Source organism: Acomys russatus, chromosome 1, assembly GCF_903995435.1.
Source record: "Acomys russatus chromosome 1, mAcoRus1.1, whole genome shotgun sequence".
NCBI classification, from domain to species: Eukaryota; Metazoa; Chordata; class Mammalia; order Rodentia; family Muridae; genus Acomys; species Acomys russatus.
In genome coordinates, this window is record NC_067137.1 from 63,891,556 (window position 1) to 63,915,098 (window position 23,543).

At 39.3% G+C, this 23,543-nt stretch overlaps 1 protein-coding gene across 3 annotated transcripts in view; it reads left to right on the forward strand.

Annotated features, from left to right (window-relative positions):
- The first annotated feature begins 6,718 nt into the window (after nucleotides 1-6,718).
- Nucleotides 6,719-23,543, forward strand: part of Arhgap5 (Rho GTPase activating protein 5) — a 65,525-nt gene continuing 48,700 nt past the window's right edge. For 2 of the 3 annotated variants that reach the window (XM_051145907.1, XM_051145926.1), the window contains exons 1-2: nucleotides 6,976-7,109; nucleotides 18,461-22,346. In XM_051145907.1, the coding sequence (XP_051001864.1) occupies nucleotides 18,627-22,346 (3,720 nt within the window). In that variant the 5' untranslated portion in view covers nucleotides 6,976-7,109; nucleotides 18,461-18,626. Of the gene's footprint in view, nucleotides 6,763-6,975; nucleotides 7,110-18,460; nucleotides 22,347-23,543 lie in introns of those variants that run through there. The other variant, XM_051145916.1, reaches the window with a different exon arrangement.

A 23,543-nucleotide genomic window follows, 5' to 3' on the forward strand; every position in this document is an offset into this window, starting at 1 on the left:
AGCTTCAGAGTTGCCTCAACTTAGAAAAGGAACCCTCTCTGACATGTGACAGCGGAATGCAAAAATAAACGTAACAAATCCTAATGGGAGACCAGTTCAATTAAATAAATATATTCTATCCTAAGTCTCTCATTCCCAAAGGGAAAGGCAGGAACCCATGGAAGGATCCACTTGCTTTATCAGCATTTGTGAAAACCACCCAGTAGACTATCTAGTAGATGTTCCAAGAGACTGTCTTTGATATGAGTAATGCCATTTTTGCAACAAGGTCTCATGAAACCCAGACTATCCTTGAACTCACAGTGTAGCTGAAGATAACCTTGAGCGCCTGACCCTCTTGTCTGCGCCTCCCAGGTGCTGGAATCCCACATGGACTGCCATACCTGGTTTTTGTGGGTTTAGGGATGGAACCTCATGCATACTACACAAGCATTCTACAACTAGACCGTATCTTCCACCTTGATTGGTAGATTTAAAAATTTAAAAATAGGGTCACTAAATATAATAACATGGATGTTATTTGGTTGTTATAATTTGGTCTGTAAGAACTTCATTATTTTTAAAGATTTAAAAATTTTTTTATTGATTTATTCATATTACATCTCATATTTTTAAAGATTTTTAAATTTATTTTTTATTATGATTTATTCACATTACATCTCAACTGTAGTCCTTTTGCTCTTATCCTCTCCTTCCCACCCTCTCCCCCTCCCCCCTCCCCCTCCCCCTCCCTTAGATCCTCCAAAGGGGGGTTCATCTCTCCCCACCGTCTGACCACAGCCTATTAGGTCTCATCCAGATAGCCTGCATCCCCTTCCTCTGTGTTCCCAGAGGGCCTCTCCGCTAAGAGGCAGTGATCAGATCATGGGCACCAGAGTTCCTGTCAGGGGCAGTGCCCTGCTCTCCCCTCCCTTTCTCCATGTGGAGAATGAGCTGTCCAGTTGCTACATCTGAGCAGGGCGTCCAGGTTCTCTGCTTGTAATGTCCTTGTTGGCACATCAGTTTGTGCAGGGCCTCCTGGGCTGTAAGAACGTTAAAAAGCCATCAAAGCAATATTATCTAGACTCAACATGTGGCAATAATCTGCTAACTAAGGCTGTTTCATTTCGTCAGATGTTACCAGAAACAGGACCAGGCAATGCCCCAGATGGCCAGCCTGTAAGAGACAAAGAGACAGAAAGACTGAAAAGAAAAAAGCTGAAAGACAGAAAAATGGAAGGAGTGCCTGGAGGATGAGGAAATGGATAAAAAGAAAAGACAAATGGGGGAAAGAAGGAGGTTAATATTAGCTTCAATTCCACAGTCTAGATTAAACATTAACATACTGGTCAATACTGTTGCCATCTTGTTTGCGAACATTGTCTTTACACAAACCATTATGGCATGACTGCTTTTTAGTGAGACTTTACTCTGCAGAATATTTGCTTACAGGGCTAGGCATATAGATTAGTAATCGTGTGCTTGCCTGGCATTGTGTGTCCTTGGGTTCCATCCTCAGCACTAAACAACAACAACAACAATAATAATGGACTCCATTTGAATTTAATCTTATAAAAATTTGAACACATGAAATGCTTTATACATTTTTCACACTATTACTTTTATTTTGTCATGTTAAAGTTTCAGGCTGGGCACGATGGTACATGCCTATAATCTCAGCACTTAGGGAAGAAGAGGCAGTCAGATCACTGTGAGTTCAAGGCCAGCCAGGTCTACAAAGTGAGTCTAGGACAGCCAAGACTACAAGGAAAAAAAAAAAAAACCCCAAAATTAAATAAGTAAAATCTCAGAATTAATAATGTAAATACTTTTATGGAAAAAAGTAATTATTAATAGCCATTCATATAGGAAAAAGAGTTAGAAACAAAGAATGTGATCTAGGCCTGTTCTGGACTATGCTACATGGTATGGAAAGCCAAATTACAGAAATAATTTGGTTACTATTCCTTACTGTCAACAGTACTCAGGAGGGTGAAATGTTTAGGGCTAACTTAAGATGATACATAATGAAACTTTCCAAAAAAAAAAAAGCATTTATAAATATGTAATAGCCAAGCTAGAAGAACCATAATATTTTTGGTTCCCTTTTTCCCCTCAAGAAAATGCACAAGCATGGACTGCAATGCAAATATTTACCATCTACTGTAGTTTATAAAAAGGAAAACAGACAGGGCCTTAATTGCAGAGTGATTAGCTACCTCATTGTTGACTGCAGAGAACGCTTCCACTGCACCAGGTCTTTGGAATGTTCCTTGGTGTTTCAGATCCATAATTCTTTGTTGCTAGTGACTCATGTTCACCTACCAGAGAGATGTTATGTGGAGAAGTGTGGGTTACACATGAGGAAGGACAACTAACTCAACTTCTATAGGCTTCTTTTCCTTAAAGTGATTATCTCAGCTGGTACATCAAAACATAACCAAAATCCAGATCCGGAAAGCCATGAAACCGAGAGTGTTTCATATTACCAAACATTTATTAAATTTTGACCATTAATAATGTGTTCTTTCATTGTATGGAGCACCCAGAAGAATTCACAATCTAAATTTGGTCTATACTAAGAATGAGAGAATTCACCAAAATTTAAATAATGCGCGTGTGATCTGAGAGTCAGGCAATGCAGGTGTCTGCTTCTCACATGAAGGGCTTGGGACTGACAGAAGCAACAATCTAAAGGAGAGAACCTCAATCCTGCATTTAGCCAGTCTTGCAATTATTTTTCAGCTTTAGAAGGCTAACCTTATTGGGGTTGATTAAATTCAAGCTGCGATCTTTCATAAAAACCCAATGGAGGGTCCAGATGGCCTAACAATACCCCCTTTTGTGAGAGGAAATAACTTGAAGACCTTTTTATTTTGTCTAATTAAAGTATTTGTGCTGGTGGGACCTGAGTGAATTGTCATTACTTTAAGAGATGTCGGCAGTACAAATAAACTTAAAAAACAAAACAAAACAAAACAAAAAAAACAGTGATTGCTTTATAGTTGAGTGCTACTTTGACAATTGCAGTTGTGTCCTAGACCAGAGGGTCAGGAACATGACATTCTGAGCTAGGCTCTTGATACCATCTTTGGGATTTCTCTCTGAAAATACAGTTCCAGAGAGCTAACAGAACAAGGCTCGGTGGAACAAAAAGCCAGGAAGGCCAATGTGTCGCTTTCCTTCTCTACCATTCCCACACTCACGATTACCTTAACTCTTGTCAAAACATTTTCTACCATAACAGCCAAGATGTAATTAGCACTCTTTCTTCGTGCTGAAACTATCACTGGTAGCTATAAAACAAATACAAGGAAAGCTCTAAGCATCTTAACTCAGCAGATGGCTCCAGGGACTGTTTATGAACCACCGTTTGCTCACCTGCAGGAGGAAAGCCCCATCTTGTCATGTCTTTACTTCCCAGACAGAGAATTCTAGTGGGAGATGGGAGTAGGATGGGGGTTTGGAAACAAGTTGAGAACCACAGTAGGAAAATAGGCAGTGGTCTCTTATGCGCTTTTGAGTATAGTCGTTTGTATCACTATTCATCTTCTTTGCGTCTGTAATTAAGATGATGTTCTGAGATAGACTCTTCTCCAAAAAACCCTTCTGTGTCAAGTGGGGAAAAAACTGGTTTCTTTTGTCACTTGGAAATGTCTTATGTTTGACCTTTTGCCGGTTCTTGGTTGAGGCTACCTTAGACAATGTTGTTATGATGAAGGATTTCCAGCAGGGGGTGTAACTGCTTCTATAGGGTAAGTTCCTGTGAGGGCATCCTAGCTCATGCATTTCCAACATTTTTATGACTGTCTTATCTTCTGGTCCAAAAACGACCATGCAAATTAATGCTTTGTTAGGCTATGTTTGAGAACTAGAAATTTGCAGAGACAAATATTTAAATTAAAACCCTAAAATGCCTGACTGAAACTTTATTCTACTTTTTTCCCCCCACAAAGTAAAGGAAGACCAAGGCTCCAGGTGGTTTTAATTATCTAGTACAGCAGAAATGCTTAAAAAAATTTTTTTTAATTCCAGACAAGGAGAGTAATAGACATGAGAAGGCTGGGTAATATTTATTTCAACTCCACAATAGTACAATGCATGAACCTAAAGAACAATTTCCTCATTTTTCTCAAATAGTCCCTTTTGGGTGGGGAGGGTGAGTGTTGCAAAGCTTTTTCTCTGAAAGCACTGCTCCCAATCAGGTTTAAGAGATGACACCCTCACCCTCACTCTTTAGTGTCTCTCACCTATAAATCCACAGACATCAATCACAGAATTTTAGCCTCTAATCCCCATTTTCAGATTTCTGTGGCTACAGGAAACCATGCTTTATTTCTTAGAGAGAAATAAGTAACAGAAAGACAACAGCAGTGGTGATATATACTAGTAAGATTATTATTAATAATAAGCAAAGTTTTATATTTCCAGATTTTCTAAAGTCAAGATGGACGATGTAGGACTAACCATAATGTTAGCTATGAAAATGATTGCTTGAATAACATCAGATTTAGGGTAGGGGGTTCCTTTATTAAAAGCAATGAGATTTCAAGTCCTTTTTAGCATCTGGTATCCTGTTGTATAGCTGCAAATTACACCTTCTTACCCTAATATTTCCTGATTTATTTGACTTCAGGTATGTTGATAAATGCCCACTGTTAAAGATTTTCTGCTTGGTTAGAAAATAATTCCAAAATTATCTTAGTGTGGGTACCGTATAGTACTTAACATTTTATTCAGGTGATGTTTTTAATTGTTTAAGGATTTTTAGTACAAAGATACAAAATACACAAAACACATTAAATTCAAGCCGACGTAAGGGATTCGTGCTGCTCCATCACCTTTCCCCTCTAACTGCTGTTAGTTTTCTCGCAAATGCTCTTCAGCTTTCTTTCCTTGCCTTAGTTTGTAAGCCTCCACAGCCCACAGCCTACTCTTCCAACACTCAAGATGCTGCAAGGGATGCGCTCAAGGATGTAAAGACAAGGAGCTACTTACACAGAGAAGCCAGAAATTTCTTTTCTGCTTGTAAAGATTTTAAGTTTACCTTTGAGGAACATGGGCAGTGGATGAACACGGGGAAGGAACGAAGAGATCTTCTGTTTGAATGCTGTGACAGATTTACTGACAAACATTTTCTAACCAATTTGTACCAACCGGCAGCTTTTGTTTTCATTTCCGACAGCGTAAGTTTACTTCCGGATGGCAGCAGCTACGCCATTATAACACTAAAAAGCAACCTTGGCTAGCTTCGATACCTTGTGTAGCCTAAGAATAACTTGAATTTTAAAGCCTCTTTATATGTTTGCTGATGACAAACTATTTCAGTGCAGGAAGTAAATCTTTCCCCAAAGAGAACTTCTCCTCCAAATTACATGAACTAATGAATTGGAGCAGATTGGTGTTTTTACTTAAACATCTCCTTATACAATTAGGGTGACCTTGGGAAAGTCACAAATAGTTTCTTCAGAGCTTAGAGGCCATGGTTTCTACCGTTCATTCCCTCAACCTTCTCATGTCAATATGCACAGATGAAAAATACAAGGAAAGCTCAATGTAATCCCCAACTTGTGAACATTCTCAAAAAAGACTGAGTATATTTTAAGGCAATATCATGAAAGCTGGGAGGCAGATAGTTGCTAGTTGCTGAACTTGAGCTGGGGCCCTTGGGTTCACTCTAAACCATTCAGGTCTTGGCATCTCCCACAACTTCCCTATCGGCCAGGATCAAGGAAGGGCCTGCGTCTCTGTGTCGCGCCCATCGGGAAAGGATTCCTCTTGCCCCGGTCTAGCTCAGGCTTTTGACTGAGTGGCTCCAGGTTCCGGGAGGGTGATGTCTGTGGTTGGTAAGCGATTGCCAGGCAGGACTGGCGGTGCATGTGCACGCACACACACACACACACACACACACACACACACACACACACACACACAGGACTGGCGGTGCATGTGCACACACACACACACACACACACACACACACACACACACACACACACACACAGAGGCAAGTCCCTGCAACGGAGCTCCGGCACATTCTTTCCTCCCCTGCATTCTTCAGTGCTCAGAGACCTCGGATTCTAAGGCTTAGAGGGATTTATGGAGGGGCGTTCGGCGCCCATGCCCTGCCTCGCGGCTAACACAACACTAAGTTCCTCAGCAAGGCGACTCTGAGTTACCGCCAAACACCAGAACGAAGGCGAGGGAGAGGGCAGGGGCGGCTCGGCGACTGTGCACAGCGTGCGGCGCCCAGAGCGTGGAGGATGGGACGGAGGAGGAGCGGAGCGCGGAGAAAGGGGGAGAGAGAGCTGAGGAGAAACACTCACGCCAATGGGTAACAGGGAAAAGGTGAGAAGGACGGGAGTAGGAGCGGGAACCAATGGGCGGGAGAGGCGGGGACAGTGGTGGGGGGGAGGGGCAGAAGCCAATGGGGAGCGGGGCCCGAGCGGGGACGCGGCCCGCGCGCTCGCGCGCCCCCCCTCCTGCGGCGCGGTCGCTCGCGCCTCCCCAGCTCCCGGGAGAGCAGGGCAGGGGCGGGGCCGAACCGGGAGCGTCGCTCGGGAGGCGTCTGGAGGTGAGTGCCGCGGGGCGGGGGCGGGGGGAGAAGGAGGAGTGTGGGGTGGGAGGGATTGTGGGGCGGGCGGCGCGGGCACGCACACACACACGCGCGCCCCCGTGCTGCCCGCGCCGCCCCCGGCCGGGTGTGTGGCTCCGCGCGCGCGCACGCGCGCTCGCTGGCGCGTGCGTGCGTTCCGGCGGTACGCGCCGGCGAGAGATGCTGAGGTAAAGTTCGGGGAGAGAGGGAGAGATCCGTCAGCGCGAGGAACCCGAGTGGCCGCCATTACTGAGCCTAGAGCGACGGCGGGCGCGGGGGAAAGGGGGGAGGGTCGGGGCGGCCGCTGCCGGCGGGCGGGCGGGTTACCAGGCAGCGCGAGCCGCGGGGCTCGGGCTTTCGGGGCGTGTGTGTCGGCGAGGGCGGGGGGGGGGGCGGTGAGCGCGCCGGCAGCGAGAGGCGAGCCGAGAGTGGAGGAGGCGGCGGCGGCGGGAGCGCTCCCCAGGAATGTCGCTGCCGCCGCCACCGCCGGGGCCGCTGCCGTTGAGGAGGCGACGGAGGAGACCGGCGTTGTTAGGTAGGACCTCGAGAGCCGGCCGCGCGGGGCCTGCCTCTCCCCTCCCGCCCGGGGACCCTCGGTCGCCGCCGCCGCCGCCGCCGGTTGTAACCAGTTCAAGGGGCTGGGGCCGGGCGGCCGGGTCCTCGGCAGGCCGGGCCGCCGGGCTCCGGTCGGCTGAAGGGCAGAGAGGCCGGAGAGGGGCCGCTTTCTCCACAGGTGACCGGGCCGGGGTCGGCGGAGGCCTGCTGCTCGCCCAGCTCGTGCCGGCCCCGCCAGGCGTCCTCTCCCCGCGCCACCTTCACTTGTCCGGGTCTCGGAGGGGTGCGCGGGGAAGGAAGGTGGCGGGGTCTGCTGGCTGGGGCTGCTGCTGTTAACGAGTTCCACCTGGAAGGGGGGGAGCGCGGTGGGCGCAGATCCGCAGAAACGCGATCTGGGCTGCAAACTTAACCGCCTTTCCCGGGGATCGGCCCTTTCACTTTTCTCTTATCTCCTCGACTCCTCCCTAGGCTCTCCACCACATTCCCATCTGCGAAAGCTTAGGGCAGGGAGTGAGAAGTTGCACTGCGCAACCCAAACACAGACTCCTTCCTGTCGTTGGACTGTTACCACTAGGCTGGGGCTTTGATCCCGAGCGTTTTTGCTGGAGTAACCTCTAAAATTTCCCTGGGTTCCCAGCAAAGAAAAGTATCGGGGTGGGGGTGGGGAGCAGCTCGGGAGCGCGCGTGCACTTCTCCACACATAAATACACTCTCCTTCTCCAGCGTTATTGGAAATGCAAGTGAGGTGCAAGCTCTGTGAGAAGCCGAGGCTGGAAGGTGCTAGAAAGTAAGGACGAACTATTAGGAGGGCTAATGAAATTCCAAGAAAGTTGCAGGGGAGACGTTCATACTTTCACCATATAATGGGAATTCAGTTTGGGCCGATGCTTACTTAGTAAATGGAAAGTAAAATGTACAAAATCTAAACCAAAGTTGTGAGATGAGTGGATTTTTCAACCATCTAACCAGAAAGGTTATCAGTTTCCTTTTGTTTTTGAGAAGGAAGAAAGCAAGGACATTTGAAAAAAAAATGTTAAAAGTGTGAAACAGTGAAATGCCTTCTGCAGGTGTGTGAGGTGGGGATTGGCCTTTCTACTTAAAACCAAAACCAAAATACAGTTTGAACAGGATATTAGGAGACGTTTACCTGCATTGAAGGGACCCCTCACTTCCTGGAAGAGTTCTCTCAAGCTCCATCTAAAAAAGGTTCCTCCAGCAACTATTGCACCCAGATGTGACTATTCCAAAAAACAAACAAACAAAAAAACCAAAACAAAATCTTGGATTTAAATACAGACTTTAGTAAAACGTTTTTTGGAAATGTTTTACTGTCAATTCCAGTTTATTTGTATGTTACCCCTTTTCAGTATTTTTACATATTAGGATTAATAGTATAAGCTAACTTGCAGCTTCCAGAGCATTTTTGCTTTAATTTTAAATTTCTCATTTTGTGCTTTTTAAAAATCTGTTTTAATTGACCCATATTTCTTCAATCTATAGAATGTAAAGCAGAGGAAGAACATTATAATTGTCACAAAAGCCTGCTGAGGCATTGGAGAAGTTTATATAAATTGTGGATTGAAAGGTTAGGCATGTATGTGCTTTTTAACTTAAAGAAATAGAGCTATTGACCTGATTGATTAAAAGCAATTATATAACTATTGATTTCGTTGTCTTTAGGCTACATTCTTTAACTCAGGTCAGCATGCCTAATATTCTTTGCACATTAATTATTAAGAGCATTGGAAGTGGGTTTGGTTACACATGGATAGAAAAAAAAACTGTCACACAATTGTGCTTTATTGGTTTTTTTTAATGAACTTTTGTCCATTTAAACTATATTGGCAATTAGATTTTTTTTCTTCTTGTGGTACTGGACATTGAAACTAGGATGTTGCAGGGTACTTAACTCTACCACCAAGCTACGTCTCCAGCCCCTTTCAGAATCAATCCACTACATTGATTAATATCTTAATTCTCTTACATGGTATTTACCTTGACTATTTTGGAATCGTGTCTTTTTTTTTTTTTTTTTTTTTTGTAAGGCAGATTTAGCACACTTTTTTGGAGATAATACTTTTTGCTTTGAAAGTTAATTTTTTATATGAAATAAAATGTTTTATTTGCCTTTTGGCAGGTATTGGAAGTTATGGTTCAGCTCTGAATAATAGTTACATAAGCGCCCCACCACCACCACCCACTGCTGTTGCAGAATTGAACCTAAGCCTATGAGCATACTAGGCAGTCACTCTTACTCCACCAGCATTCTTGGGTTGTTGAAGAAAAGTATGTTTCATGAAAACTGTACTTAACTTTTCTAGTTGTTTAGTTGGAAACTTTTTTTTTCCTTGCAAATCAAAACGGCACCATGGTTAATTAATTGATTCAAGAATCATTCTGTGGTGTTATTTTAAGTTTGTAATATTAAGTGCAAGAAGGAATAGTGAAGAAATTTTAATAAAGTCATATGTCATCCATTTGGCAATTTGTGTAATGAGCCATTTAAATGCAAGGTTTTGTTGATTTTTATCAAACTAGGAGAAAATGTTAAGAGTGTGTTGGGTTGGTGTAGAATACTTATCTATAGGGCCCTTAGTATAGTCCCTGGTACTGCAAACAAACTAAAAAGTCAAACATAAGAATTTAAAAAAGATTTTTACATTGAGTTTCAAGGTCAATGTTTTTAGATCCCTGGAGTCTTCCCCTAGATGCCTCGAGACTTCCTCTGACAAGTCACCCTCCCCAAGCCAAGGCAGTTTCTGTTTTTAACCTATGAAAGTTAGTCTGCATTAAGAAATGTTGAGACCTCTGATGTATTTTGTTAATTTGAACAATTTCAATTTGTTCAAATTGAAATATTTTTTATTTAGCATTTAATAACATGCTATGGGGAGAAAGAGATGAATTAGAAGTAAGCGTCAAGACATCAGTACGAGTGGCAGTAACTGTAAATAACTCTAGGTACAGTTCTGTGAGGTCCAGTCTCTGTGGTAATCCTTCACAGAGGAGAACATTTTCAGTTCTTTTACTACCTGTGTTCTGGTAGCTAAAGATCTCCACAAGACTGTGCAGTAAAACAATACGTGTATCTTACTATAGGATTAGAGGTATTACTTAAGAAAAGTTATGTGTAACTTTTATTTCATGGTTAAAATATGACTAAGATTTGTCACTTAGATTTTTTTTTTCCTCGTTTTTTATCATGCAGAGTTAATGGCAAACATTGCTTTTAATTTTTTTCTAACTTCAGATTAATCTTATTAACCTTAGCAAATATTTTATTGAATATCAGGGAACTGTGAGCAATACAAGAAAGTGTGTTTGAATGATAGCCTTAACTCTTATCAAAGCTTATAGTTGTTTATTTGTTTGTTTGTTTTTAATTTTTGAGCTTCCTCCCCCCAAGGAGTGTGTCTGTACATGTACATGTTCATGTGGGTGCCCTTGGAGGCCAGAAGAGGACATCAGCTCTCCTGGAACTATTGTGGTAGTACACTTCTGGGAACCAAACTCCTGACCTCTGCAAGAGCAGTACTTGATCTTACCTGCTGAGCCATGTCTCCAGCCCCAGAGCTTACAGTTTTGAGAGAGAGAGGGCGGGGGGGTGGGGGGGGGAGCGCGAAGCTTACAGTTTTGAGAGAGAGAGAGAGAGAGAGAGAGAGAGAGAGAGAGAATGTGTGTGTGTGTGTGTGTGTTTGTGTGTGTTTGAGAAAAGTTAAATGTGAATCCAATACAGAACAGGTGAATTTGGCTACCAGATAGTACATTACTGATTTAAAATTTGCTATAAAGGGCTGGGGATTGGGCTCAGTGGTAAAAGTACTGACTATTCTTCTTCTGGGGCATCCAGGTTCTAGTCCAAGCACCCATATGGTAGCCAACAACTATCTGTAACTCCAGTTCCAGGGGAACATAATGACTTTTTCTTGCCTCCATAGGCATTGCATTTATGAAGTACACAGACATACATGCAGGCGAAATGCCCCTACACATTAAATAAGTAAAACAAAAATACATAAAGTAATGTAAAGTTAGGATAGTGAGAAGGAAAAAGAGACATTGAAGTAGTAATGTCTATGGACCAAAAGTATTTGGAAAGTGTACACCAGATTGGCAAGTGAGAAGTTTGTACTTTATGAGTAAGTTGAAATATGAGAAAATACAAATCCAAGATTAATAAAGAGATTCTAATCTCACGATTTGACATCAAACAACCCTGGAGAGATGGACTTCAGTTCTTGGCTTCTGGTTTGGTATAGTTTGTCCATTTTCTTCTTGTTGAGTGTCTTTTTACTGATTAGAAATTCTGTGCTTATTTCTATGCTTACCCTTTCAAAACCAAAGTAACACTTCTTTTTGGCTGTTGTCTGTTTAAGGTAACTGGTGTATGGGAGTGTTTAGGTATTTCTAGGAATACCCAGATGATTGTAAATTTTTTGAACTTAATGTACTTGTTAACTCATCTTGACCTTACCTCATTTCATTACCAAGTTTCATGTCTTTGGAGATAACACCTGAAACTCAGGTGATATCACCATCTGTTGCTGAAACTGATTAGCGTTTTCATTGAAAAACACTGACTCATTTATTTCATATGCCTAGTGCCAGTCCTAAGTTCTCTGTCTAGCATTGTTCTTTTCTGTTCTGAGACAGTTGAGGTGCTTAAGCATACAGTGCTTACTCATTTTGCAGGTTTTATGTCCCATCATAATCAGTCTTGTATTCTCCTTTTAGACTCTTCTGCTTTCTTTTACATGGTCTAACTCCTGTTTGCTCTTTGAAAGGGTCGATTTTAAGCCTATCTAGCCATATTTCTCTACTTTCCAATGTGGTTGCTGTGCTCAGTTCACTCTGTATTATTCACACGTCTGGAATAACTTCTCTTTGAAAACCAAACCCCATCTTTTATTCAAATATTTTTGTTCACAAAAATTCTTCATGTCAGGAGGAATGAATGGCACAGTGGTTAAGAGCACTAGCTACTCTTGCAGAGGACCTGGGTTTGATTTCCAGCACCCACATGGCCGCTTACAATCAACCCAGTACTCTCTTTTGGCTCAACAGGCACTAGGTACACATCCAGTGAACGAACATACATACATACATGCAAGCAAAATACTTCAACACATAAAAATTTTAAAAGCTCATCTAAGGTTTGTAAACTGTGGCCTTTGAATCAAGTCTGGCCTACTTCTTATTGCTCTTTAATGCCTTCTTACATTGTGAAACAGCTGTCAAATTGTCAGAATAATATTTTAAAACTATTAAAACAACACGAAATTCAAATGTCTGTGTCTAAATGAAGTTTTATTGTAATATACATCAAGATCACTTTATTCTCAAGTCAAGTATGACAAACTCTAGACTGTATGTAAAACCTTACTGCCCAACCCATTATAGAAAAAAGTTTTCCAAACCTTGGCCTATTATAGCTTGTAACTTATCTTTCATTTATTTGAATTCATACTGCATTTTCCAACTCCATGATATATATATTATGTTGCTTTTATCTCCTTAGCTATGGTACTATAAAGGAGGGTAGGTGGGGGTTACTGGTGATAGGGCGTTTTGTTTGTTTTTAAGACAAATCTGATGTATTCCAGGCTGTTCCCAAGTTGGTATTTACCCAAGGCTGACCTTGAATTTCTGATTCTCTTGCCTTTGCCTTCTTTAATTTTTAGACTTAATAAGTCAAGCTTTTACTTTTAGACTAGGCTCTCCCAAAACTTACTACATAGAGGTGCTTAAGATTGAGCAAGTAATTATAAAATTATTTCTGTATAATAAGGTCTTAGGAATGTAATTTCCTATAGTAAATACAGTGACTTGCAAAAAAATACTTAAAGTCAGTTATATGAAGGACTATATTATTTTTAGATTTTTAAATTTATTTTTCATTTTATGTATATGAGTACTTTGCCTGCATGTATGTGTGTACATCATGTATGTGTAGTGGAGGCCAGAAGAGGAGTGATAGATGGTTGTAATCTGTCATGTGGGTACTTGGAGTAGAACTTAGGTCCTCTATAAGGACAGCAAATATTGTTAACTGCTGAACCACCTTTCTAGTCTCTATGTCTGTCTCTGTTTTAAAAATTAATTTGAAAAATTATAAATAAAATCTGTCCAAATACATTATTAGGTATCATAAATTTGATTCAAATGCTTTCATTTTTGGAAAAGCTTTTAACTTAACATTAAGACTTAATAAATCTGTTGTGTGAAGTACTTTTAGGCTTGTTCTGTGAACATAGATTTATTCCTTTTTTGGCTCTGAAGTTAAATCTGGAATGAAATGGGAGAAGGATAGAGTTAATGACACCATACTTACATTATGCAGTAGTTTTGGTAATATTGGGGAAAGTGCAAACGCAGGAGGAATGTGTTAAGCATGTTGTGTGCCACCGTGTGACTGAAATAGAATGAGAATTTGGGTTATTAGAGTAGCTCAGAGATGTGTGAGAACACATACATAGCAGGTAGTAAGACAACAGTACCCTGAACTGTAGTAGGAGAACATTAAGGACTTGGTTTTTCCTTTTAAAAGTACTGGAAAGTTTTGAATAGAAGAATAACAAAGGCTAGTTTGTATTTTAACAAAAACCTGGCTGCCCTGATATCAATAAACCAGAGGAAGGAAACAGGAATTATGCTAGGAAATGAAATTAGAATCATTTACCAAATATGATGGCGAATAGAATCTGGGTTATAGTAATAAAGGCATCAGAAACTGCTAAGTTATATGTATATTTTAAAGGTAGGGCCATCAGGCCAAAGCAAAACAACACAAAGGCATAAATATTTTGAAAATTATACTTTTATTAATAGATGCAACAATTTTGTAAAAAGGCAAAAGTTTTATTTAAAAATTAATGTTTATAAATTTATGTGTCATAATTGACAGTACTTGTGTGTATTTAGAACACTGACATTTTAGTATATAAGAAAATGATTGGATAAGAGTAATTGGCATATCTCTACCAGTTAGGCGTTTTTTTTCATATTGGGATCTGTCAGTCTTTTGTATTAGTTTCCTTTTTGATACTATGAATAAAAATGTGAACCAAAACCAACTTGAGAGAAGGGTAGCTATACATCCCAATTGCAGTCCATCATTGAAGTAGCGGGGGCAGGAATTCAAGAGGAGCAGAGACAAGAATTAGGAAGGAAAACTTCTAGGCTTATTTTCCCTGGCATGTTCAGCTACCTTTCTTACATAGCTCATGCTCACTGACAGTCTAGTGGAGGCAGTCCCTCAGTTGAAGTTCTTTCTTAGTTATGCCAGGCAAACAGCCAAAGTTGGCCTTCACAAGTTCACCCCTTGTCAGCTTGACACACAAACATATTGCTGTGAAATCTGTAGCCTTTCCTTTCTTTGTTCCCTGGCTCTTGTGCTAATATAATACCATAATATAAAACACAGACCAAATATAAATATCTCTGTCTTTAAATTTTTTCCACACTTTAAAAATCCAGGTTCTCTTTAAAAATCGAAAGTCTTTTAACTATGGGTTCCTGTAAAATCCAAAATAAATGATATAGTTTCTTATTTTTAAGAGGAAAGAATTTTGGGCCCAGTTATAATCAAAAGCAAAACTAAGATCGAACAAAAAACTCAATGTCTTAACATCTGGGACTCATTCGTTATCTTCTGGGCTACAAAGGGCTTGAATAGCCCCACAACTTGAGTTCCACCATTCACCGCCCATGCATCTTGTCTCCTGGCCTCAGGCCAAGTCCACTATGCACCTAACACTGTCCTTTGTAGTCATCCCATGATCCTGGTATTTCCAGTATGCTGGAGTCTCCACTGTAACAGGCTATTTGTTCATCAGTGACCTTTTGTGGCCTTATCCAGTGTCAGGTCATAGCTTCTGTCCATGACTCTTTCAGTCCTGGGGTTTCTACTGCAACTGAGGCGGAACCTTAACCTATACTTTCTCCTGGCCTCTCTTCTAGGGATCTTTGACCTTGCCATACAGTGCCAAGGCTCAGCTGTTCTCTCTGACCTCTTCATGCCTTCAAAACTACTACCATATGGGAGTCTTACACATTGCCAAGTTCTACTTCCAGCTTGAGTTGCAGCCTCCACCCCTCACCCCCAGCTGTGTGCTGGCCCTGAGCAACTATTTCTCCCCATCTCACCTAAATGATTCTGGTCTCTTACTAACCATAGTTGATTTTTCAGTACCAGTTAACCAACATTGATTGTCCCAGTAAAGTGAAGAATTTACTTACATAGATTCTTATAGAAATAGAGTCTTAGAGAGACTCAAGTCTGAGTCTTGAAACTGAGTCCTCTGAAACTTCACAAGTCACTCCTTCTGCATTCTATGCACGTGTCTTCCAAGCTCCAACAACAGTTCATTAAGTTCTGAGCACTCAGTGGTTTTCTAGCCAAAAGCTCCCAAATGCGCCACAATCCTGCCCCAAAACAACATTAGGTTTATTACAGTACCCCACTTTCTTGGTACCATTCTGTTTAGGTTTGCTTTTCTGTTACTATGATAAAACACTGACCAAAAAAAAAAAAAAAAAAAAAAAAAAAAAAAAAAAAAATTGAGGAAGAAATAGTTTGTGTACAGGTTACAGTCCAGTCTATCATTTGAGGGACGCTAGTACAGGAACCATGAAGGAAAGTACCATGGTGGTTTATTTCCCTGGCTTGCTTAGCTGTCTTATACAGCCCATACCCTCCTGCCCATGACTGGCACTGCCCAAGTAGATAAGGCCCTTCTATGTCAGTTAATAAAGTGTCCCACAGACAACCCCATAGCCCAGTCTCCTGGAAGCAATTCCTTAATTAAGGTTCCTTTTTTCATTAAGGTGTGTCAAGTAGACAATCAAAATTATCCATCACGCCCTTCTGCTAGTTCTTTTGAAATATTTGTTTTCAATTCTGATTGGTCTGTGGTGTGGAACATTAGAAATTATTCCTACTATCCACAGCACTTCAACCCCATTAACCATCCTCTCTTTATTGTTCTTTCCCCTCACACTTCACCCAGGCTCCAGCTAATAGCATTCTAGTCGCTAAAAACATTTTTAGGCTAACTTGTGAATTCCTATGAACTTATTTTTTATCTTTCTAGATTTCTTGTGTAGCTCGTAATTTGTAGAAAGCCACTTCATGCTATTAAACCTTATTTAAAAGAGAATGCACTGTGTGAATGGCCTGATAAATTTTTAGAAAATTTAGTTCTAGGAAATAGCTTCATTTTAAAACAGAGGTATAGGAGAGTTTTATGCAAATATATGTATTATCATTAATTTCTGTAAACATAATTGGCATTCTTGACATAACTTTCTCCACATAAACCCTAAGTTAAGCTAAGCTAAAAAAATTTGACAGCCCTCACTGTGAACTATTTAAAAGAGTACCATGATTGAGTATGTAAAAACTGATCCAAGCCATGTGACTGCTTTTTTTTTCTGGCTTTCCCTCTGAGTAAAAATATGTTGACTAAATGTTATGAGAGTAAGTTACTGTGTGTAAAAGCAAAGTTTCATAGGAAATAGGGTGTATATGTATGATTGACCCAGTAACATATTATTACTGATCATATTTGAAAGAAAATTTCAAATTAAACCACACATAGTAGAAAAGCAGTGTTCTGATCATTAGTTTATTAGAAATTTTTGTTCTTTGCCTTAAAAATATCAAAATTACTTTTAATTAATTAAGGGATGATAATTTTGTTCTGGTTATTAGAGACTAATGTAATTCATTTGATAATACAATTTTATTTCCTAGATTAGCCTTTCTCAGGCTAAGAGTTCTGTATTAAACTTGAAGTAAACAAGGAAGACTCAGATGAGAGTTGAGAAAAGAGAACTATTTGTCTAATTTCCCATTTCTAGGTGAAGTTTCCCACCGTAATTGAAAATTTACTGTATGGTGACTCATGCGATAAGCTCCAGAGCTAACTTCAAAATAGCTTACCTGACAGTCCTGCTAGAAGGATGGGCTTGGATATTCCTCACTGTGTGTAATTGGCAGTTCACAGAGAATTGGTGTGAAAACCATAAAAGTTATGGGAAACTTTCTTACTTTTAATATAAAACTTGATATTCATGATTCAGAATTGCCACTGTCAAATTAATTAGGATGTGCAGAAGCTTTAAAATTAAGCCCCAATCGATTCAGCCTCAGTATAGGAATTTTATTTATCTTTTAGATTAAGAAGCTTTCCATGATAGGGTAATGGCATATAAAAAACTCAAATATACTCATTATTATTTAATATTATGCCCTTTTATTAAACTTTCAAAATATCTTTTATGGTACTGCTTTTTTCTACTCTTTTAAGCCACAGAGTGCATTATAATGTGTATGATTATATATAATATATATTATAAATACATAAGATATATTGTCATTGATTTGGAGTAGCTATAGCAGAACAGAAGTGAGTGCTTTCTTTGGGCATCAAAACCAAGAGTCTGTAAATATTAGATAAGTTGTCTACCACTAAGCTGTATTCCAAGTCAGTCATAGTATCAGAGTTACATTGCGAAGAGTTACATTGTATTTGGATAAGCATATATGAGATATTACTTAACGTGAAAACATTTTGGTAAAGATTAGGGTTTAGTTGAAAGTCTTCTACAGTATTAACTCCTTCCCCCTTTTCCTTCTCTTTTTCTTTCCTTTGCACTCTCAGTTTTAGAGGAGTATAAAAGCTAATTGAGTTCACAGGAGTGTTGAAACTTATTGAAAAAAAAATCCTAAAATTAGAAAACCCTGGGAACATACATTTGAGGAATATTATTATCTAAAGCCAGTTATTTTATACTCTTTACATCATGAGGCTGTTGATACAGCTGTTTTAGAGTACCTGGTTAGAGCATGGTAGGGCTAGGGCCCTTGACTGTATCCCTGATACAGGAAAAAACCAAAATTGAGTAAAAGTTGTAAGACAGTTGATAAAGCAGTACACTTTAGTTACTTTTAACATAGTCTTACGGAAGACAGGACAGTTAAAGGAGATGAAAAGATTAGATATTTTCTCAAATCTATAGGAAGGAGTAATTAGAAATAGAATCATGCTTGGTGACTAGAGACTTTAGGGAATTATTTTAAATCTTGTGAGCCATTAGATTTATATATTTAACACTTAGTGTTAGAGTTACCTTAAAATTTGAGGCCATTGTGCATTTATAGAAGTAAAATATAAATTGTTTATGTGGTTTCTTTATATATATGCAACATTATTAGAATTATTGGTTTACATAATACTTTGTAATAGACATTTTTACTTTGTGTACTTCAGCATGCATGGCTCATGTAAGATTTTCATGTTTGTTTTTTTGTTTGTTTTCCCTTTCTAGGAAGATGATCCATGTGATTTTGAAGACCTTTCATCAGCAATGAGGGAACTACAAAGAACCAAATATAATTCTGAAATTCAAGATCTGTATTTTAAGATGGTTTTATTTTCAGGATGAAAAATATATATGGTTACCTTTATGAATGTAGAGACATGAGAAAAGAGTTATGATGGCAAAAAACAAAGAGCCTCGTCCTCCATCCTATACTGTCAGTGTAGTTGGACTCTCTGGGACTGAGAAAGACAAAGGTAACTGTGGAGTTGGAAAATCTTGTTTGTGCAATAGGTTTGTACGCTCAAAAGCAGATGAATATTATCCAGAGCACACTTCTGTGCTTAGCACCATTGACTTTGGAGGCCGAGTAGTAAACAATGATCACTTTTTATACTGGGGTGACATAACACAAAGTGGTGAAGATGGAGTAGAATGCAAAATTCATGTCATTGAGCAAACAGAGTTCATTGATGACCAGACTTTCTTGCCTCATCGAAGTACAAATTTGCAACCATATATAAAACGTGCAGCTGCCTCTAAATTGCAGTCAGCAGAGAAACTGATGTACATTTGCACCGATCAGCTAGGCTTGGAGCAAGACTTTGAACAGAAGCAAATGCCTGAAGGGAAACTCAATGTAGATGGATTTTTATTGTGTATTGATGTGAGCCAAGGTTGTAATAGAAAGTTTGATGATCAACTTAAATTTGTGAATAACCTTTTTGTCCAGCTATCAAAATCTAAAAAACCCGTGATAATAGCAGCAACTAAATGTGATGAATGTGTGGATCATTACCTTAGAGAAGTTCAAGCATTTGCTTCAAACAAAAAGAACCTTCTTGTAGTGGAAACATCAGCACGATTTAATGTCAACATTGAGACATGTTTTACTGCATTGGTACAAATGTTGGATAAAACTCGTGGCAAACCTAAAATTATTCCCTATCTGGATGCTTATAAAACACAGAGACAACTTGTTGTCACAGCAACAGATAAGTTTGAAAAACTTGTACAGACTGTGAGAGATTATCATGCAACTTGGAAAACTGTTAGTAATAAATTAAAAAATCATCCTGATTATGAAGAATATATCAACTTAGAGGGAACAAGGAAGGCCAGAAATACATTCTCAAAGCATATAGAGCAACTCAAACAGGAACATATAAGAAAAAGGAGAGAAGAATATATAAATACCTTACCAAGGGCTTTTAATACTCTCTTGCCGGATCTAGAAGAGATTGAACATTTGAATTGGTTGGAAGCTTTGAAGTTAATGGAAAAGAGAACAGATTTCCAGTTATGTTTTGTGGTGCTAGAAAAAACACCTTGGGATGAAACTGACCATATAGACAAAGTTAACGATAGACGGATCCCGTTTGACCTCCTGAACACTTTAGAAGCAGAAAAGGTCTATCAGAACCATGTACAACATCTGATTTCAGAGAAAAGAAGAATAGAAATGAAGGAGAAATTCAAGAAGACTTTAGAAAAAATTCAGTTCATTTCCCCTGGGCAGCCGTGGGAGGAGGTTATGTGTTTTGTCATGGAGGATGAAGCATTCAAGTACATCCCTGAGGCTGATAGCAGGGAAGTATATGCTAGGCATCAGCGAGAGATAGTTGAAAAAGCCAAAGAAGAGTTTCAAGAAATGCTATTTGAGCATTCTGAACTTTTTTATGACTTAGATCTTAATGCAACACCAAGTTCAGACAAAATGAGTGAAATTCATACAGTTCTAAGTGAAGAACCTAGATATAAAGCTTTACAGAAACTTGCACCTGATAGGGAATCTCTTCTACTTAAGCATATAGGATTCGTTTATCATCCCACTAAAGAGACATGCCTCAGTGGCCAATACTGTACAGACATTAAAGTGGAGCACTTACTTGCCAGTAGTCTATTACAGTTGGATCATGGCCGCTTACGCTTGTATCATGACAGTACCAATATAGACAAAGTTAATCTTTTCATTTTAGGGAAAGATGGCCTTGCCCAGGAACTAGCAAATGAGATAAGGACTCAATCCACTGATGATGAGTATGCCTTAGATGGAAAAATTTATGAACTTGATCTTCGGCCTGTTGATGCCAAATCGCCTTACATTTTGAGTCAGTTATGGACTGCCGCCTTCAAACCACATGGGTGCTTCTGTGTATTTAATTCTATCGAGTCACTGAGTTTTATTGGGGAATTTATTGGAAAAATAAGAACTGAAGCTTCTCAAATCAGAAAAGACAAATATATGGCTAACCTTCCATTTACATTAATTCTTGCTAATCAGAGGGATTCCATTAGTAAAAATCTACCAATTCTCAGGCACCAAGGACAACAGTTGGCCAACAAATTGCAGTGTCCTTTTGTAGATGTACCTACTGGCACCTATCCTCGTAAATTTAATGAATCACAAATAAAGCAAGCTCTAAGAGGAGTATTGGAATCGGTCAAACACAATTTAGATGTGGTGAGCCCAGTTCCAATCAATAAGGATGTGTCAGAAGCTGACTTGAGAATTGTTATGTGTGCCATGTGTGGCGACCCGTTTAGTGTGGATCTCATTCTTTCACCTTTCCTTGATTCTCATTCTTGCAGTGCTGCTCAAGCTGGGCAGAATAATTCCTTAATGCTTGACAAAATTATTGGTGAAAAAAGGAGGCGAATACAGATCACAATATTGTCATACCACTCCTCAATTGGAGTAAGAAAAGATGAACTGGTTCATGGTTATATATTAGTTTATTCTGCAAAACGGAAAGCATCAATGGGAATGCTTCGTGCATTTCTGTCAGAAGTTCAAGATACTATTCCTGTACAACTGGTGGCAGTTACTGACAGTCAAGCAGATTTTTTTGAAAATGAGGCTATCAAGGAGTTAATGACTGAAGGAGAACACATTGCAACTGAGATAACTGCTAAATTTACAGCATTATATTCATTATCTCAGTATCATCGGCAAACTGAGGTCTTTACTCTGTTTTTCAGTGATGTTCTAGAGAAAAAAAATATGATAGAAAATTCCTATTTGTCTGATAATACAAGGGAATCTACCCATCCAAGTGAAGATGTTTTTCTACCATCTCCAAGAGACTGTTTTCCCTATAGCAATTACCCTGATTCAGATGACGACACAGAAGCACCCCCTCCTTATAGTCCAATTGGGGATGATGTACAGTTGCTTCCAACACCTAGTGACCGGTCCAGATACAGGTTAGATTTGGAAGGAAATGAGTATCCTGTCCATAGCACCCCAAATTGTCATGACCATGAACGTAACCATAAAGTGCCTCCACCTATTAAACCTAAACCAGTTGTACCTAAAACAAATGTGAAAAAACTAGATCCAAACCTTTTAAAAACAATTGAAGCTGGTATTGGTAAAAATCCAAGAAAACAGACTTCCCGGGTGCCTTTGGCACATCCTGAAGATATGGATTCTTCAGATAACTATGCGGAACCCCTTGACACAATTTTCAAACAGAAGGGCTATTCTGATGAAATTTATGTTGTCCCAGATGATAGTCAGAATCGAATTATTAAAATTCGAAACTCATTTGTAAATAACACTCAAGGAGATGAAGAAAACGGGTTTTCTGATAGAACCTCAAAAGGTCATGGGGAACGTAGGCCTTCAAAATACAAATATAAATCTAAAACTTTGTTTAGTAAAGCCAAATCATACTATAGAAGAACACACTCGGATGCAAGTGATGATGAGGCTTTCACTACTTCTAAAACAAAAAGAAAAGGAAGACATCGTGGAAGTGAAGAAGATCCACTGCTTTCTCCTGTTGAAACTTGGAAAGGTGGTATTGATAATCCTGCAATCACATCTGACCAGGAGGTAGACGATAAGAAGATGAAGAAGAAAACCCACAAAGTAAAGGAAGATAAAAAGGTAACTTTAATTTATACTTATAAAAGTGCTCATTTTTGCCTTAAAATGAAAAATGTATAAGTTAATGAGTTTGATATTGATAACTTAAGGCCACTGAGTAAATTTAGTATCTCAAACATTTAAAATTCTAAAATATTTTGTAGAGGCAGATTTGCTTTCGTTGTTTTAGTGTATTTTATTTCTTTATGCTTTATTTGGAATAGAAGTTTGAGTTAATATTTTTCTTCACCGTGAAAATTGTGGGTGGATGTTTATTTTGTCTTTTACATTTTCAGTAACTTAATTCATCTAATGGTATTAAACATTAGATCCTTAATGTGAATCAGATGTGTATTTAAGTTGTATCTAATGCTTTGTACGTCCTTTTCACTATTACTGTTTGACTTGACTTCACATAAGCCTTTGTTTAAGGATTTTATGGTTATTAAGATAGTATTCAAAATACTTTTATTCCAATGTATTGAACATTACATCAGTTAAATTCATGGTCTTAGTAAATTATTAATGTGAAGTTCCTACAGCTGGTTACTGTTTATCAGACCCAATTAAAGATAAGGATATTTTGAGTAATTGTACTCTGGTTAGTTTTTCAGTGTATAATAAACTGCTGATTATAACTTGGATAGGTATTTTAAAGTTTACACTGTAGTATTTATTTTCTTTTTTTCTGTAGACAAAACATTTAAACTCTTTCATCTAGCTAGACATGTAGCATATACTCTTAATGACATCATGACCCATGATACTAACAGGAAGTATCTTGGGCAGCTTACACATCATTTTATCACTAGTCCTGCCTACAATTGTGAGGTGTGGTTTTTGTGGGGTTTTTTGTTTGTTTGTTTTGGTTTGGTTTGGTTTGGTTTTTTAAATAAGGTCTTATGTCCCTCAGGTTAACCTTGAACTGTGTACGCAAGGCTGGATTTTAACTCATAGTGCTTCTGCCTCAGCCTCCTGAAATTATAGGACTACACTCCTACACTTAGCTATCTCTTAATGCCCTTTATCACTACCAAACCATATTTTCTGCCAATTTTGCATAGGCCACTTGAGCATCTTTAATCTGAAAATCAAAATGCTCTAAAACTTGAAATCTTTGGTCTCAACAGGATACTGCACATGGAACAATTTTATATCTGACCATACCTAATAGGTAACAATGAAAACTAGAAGTGCTTAGAAAATTACCTTTAGGCT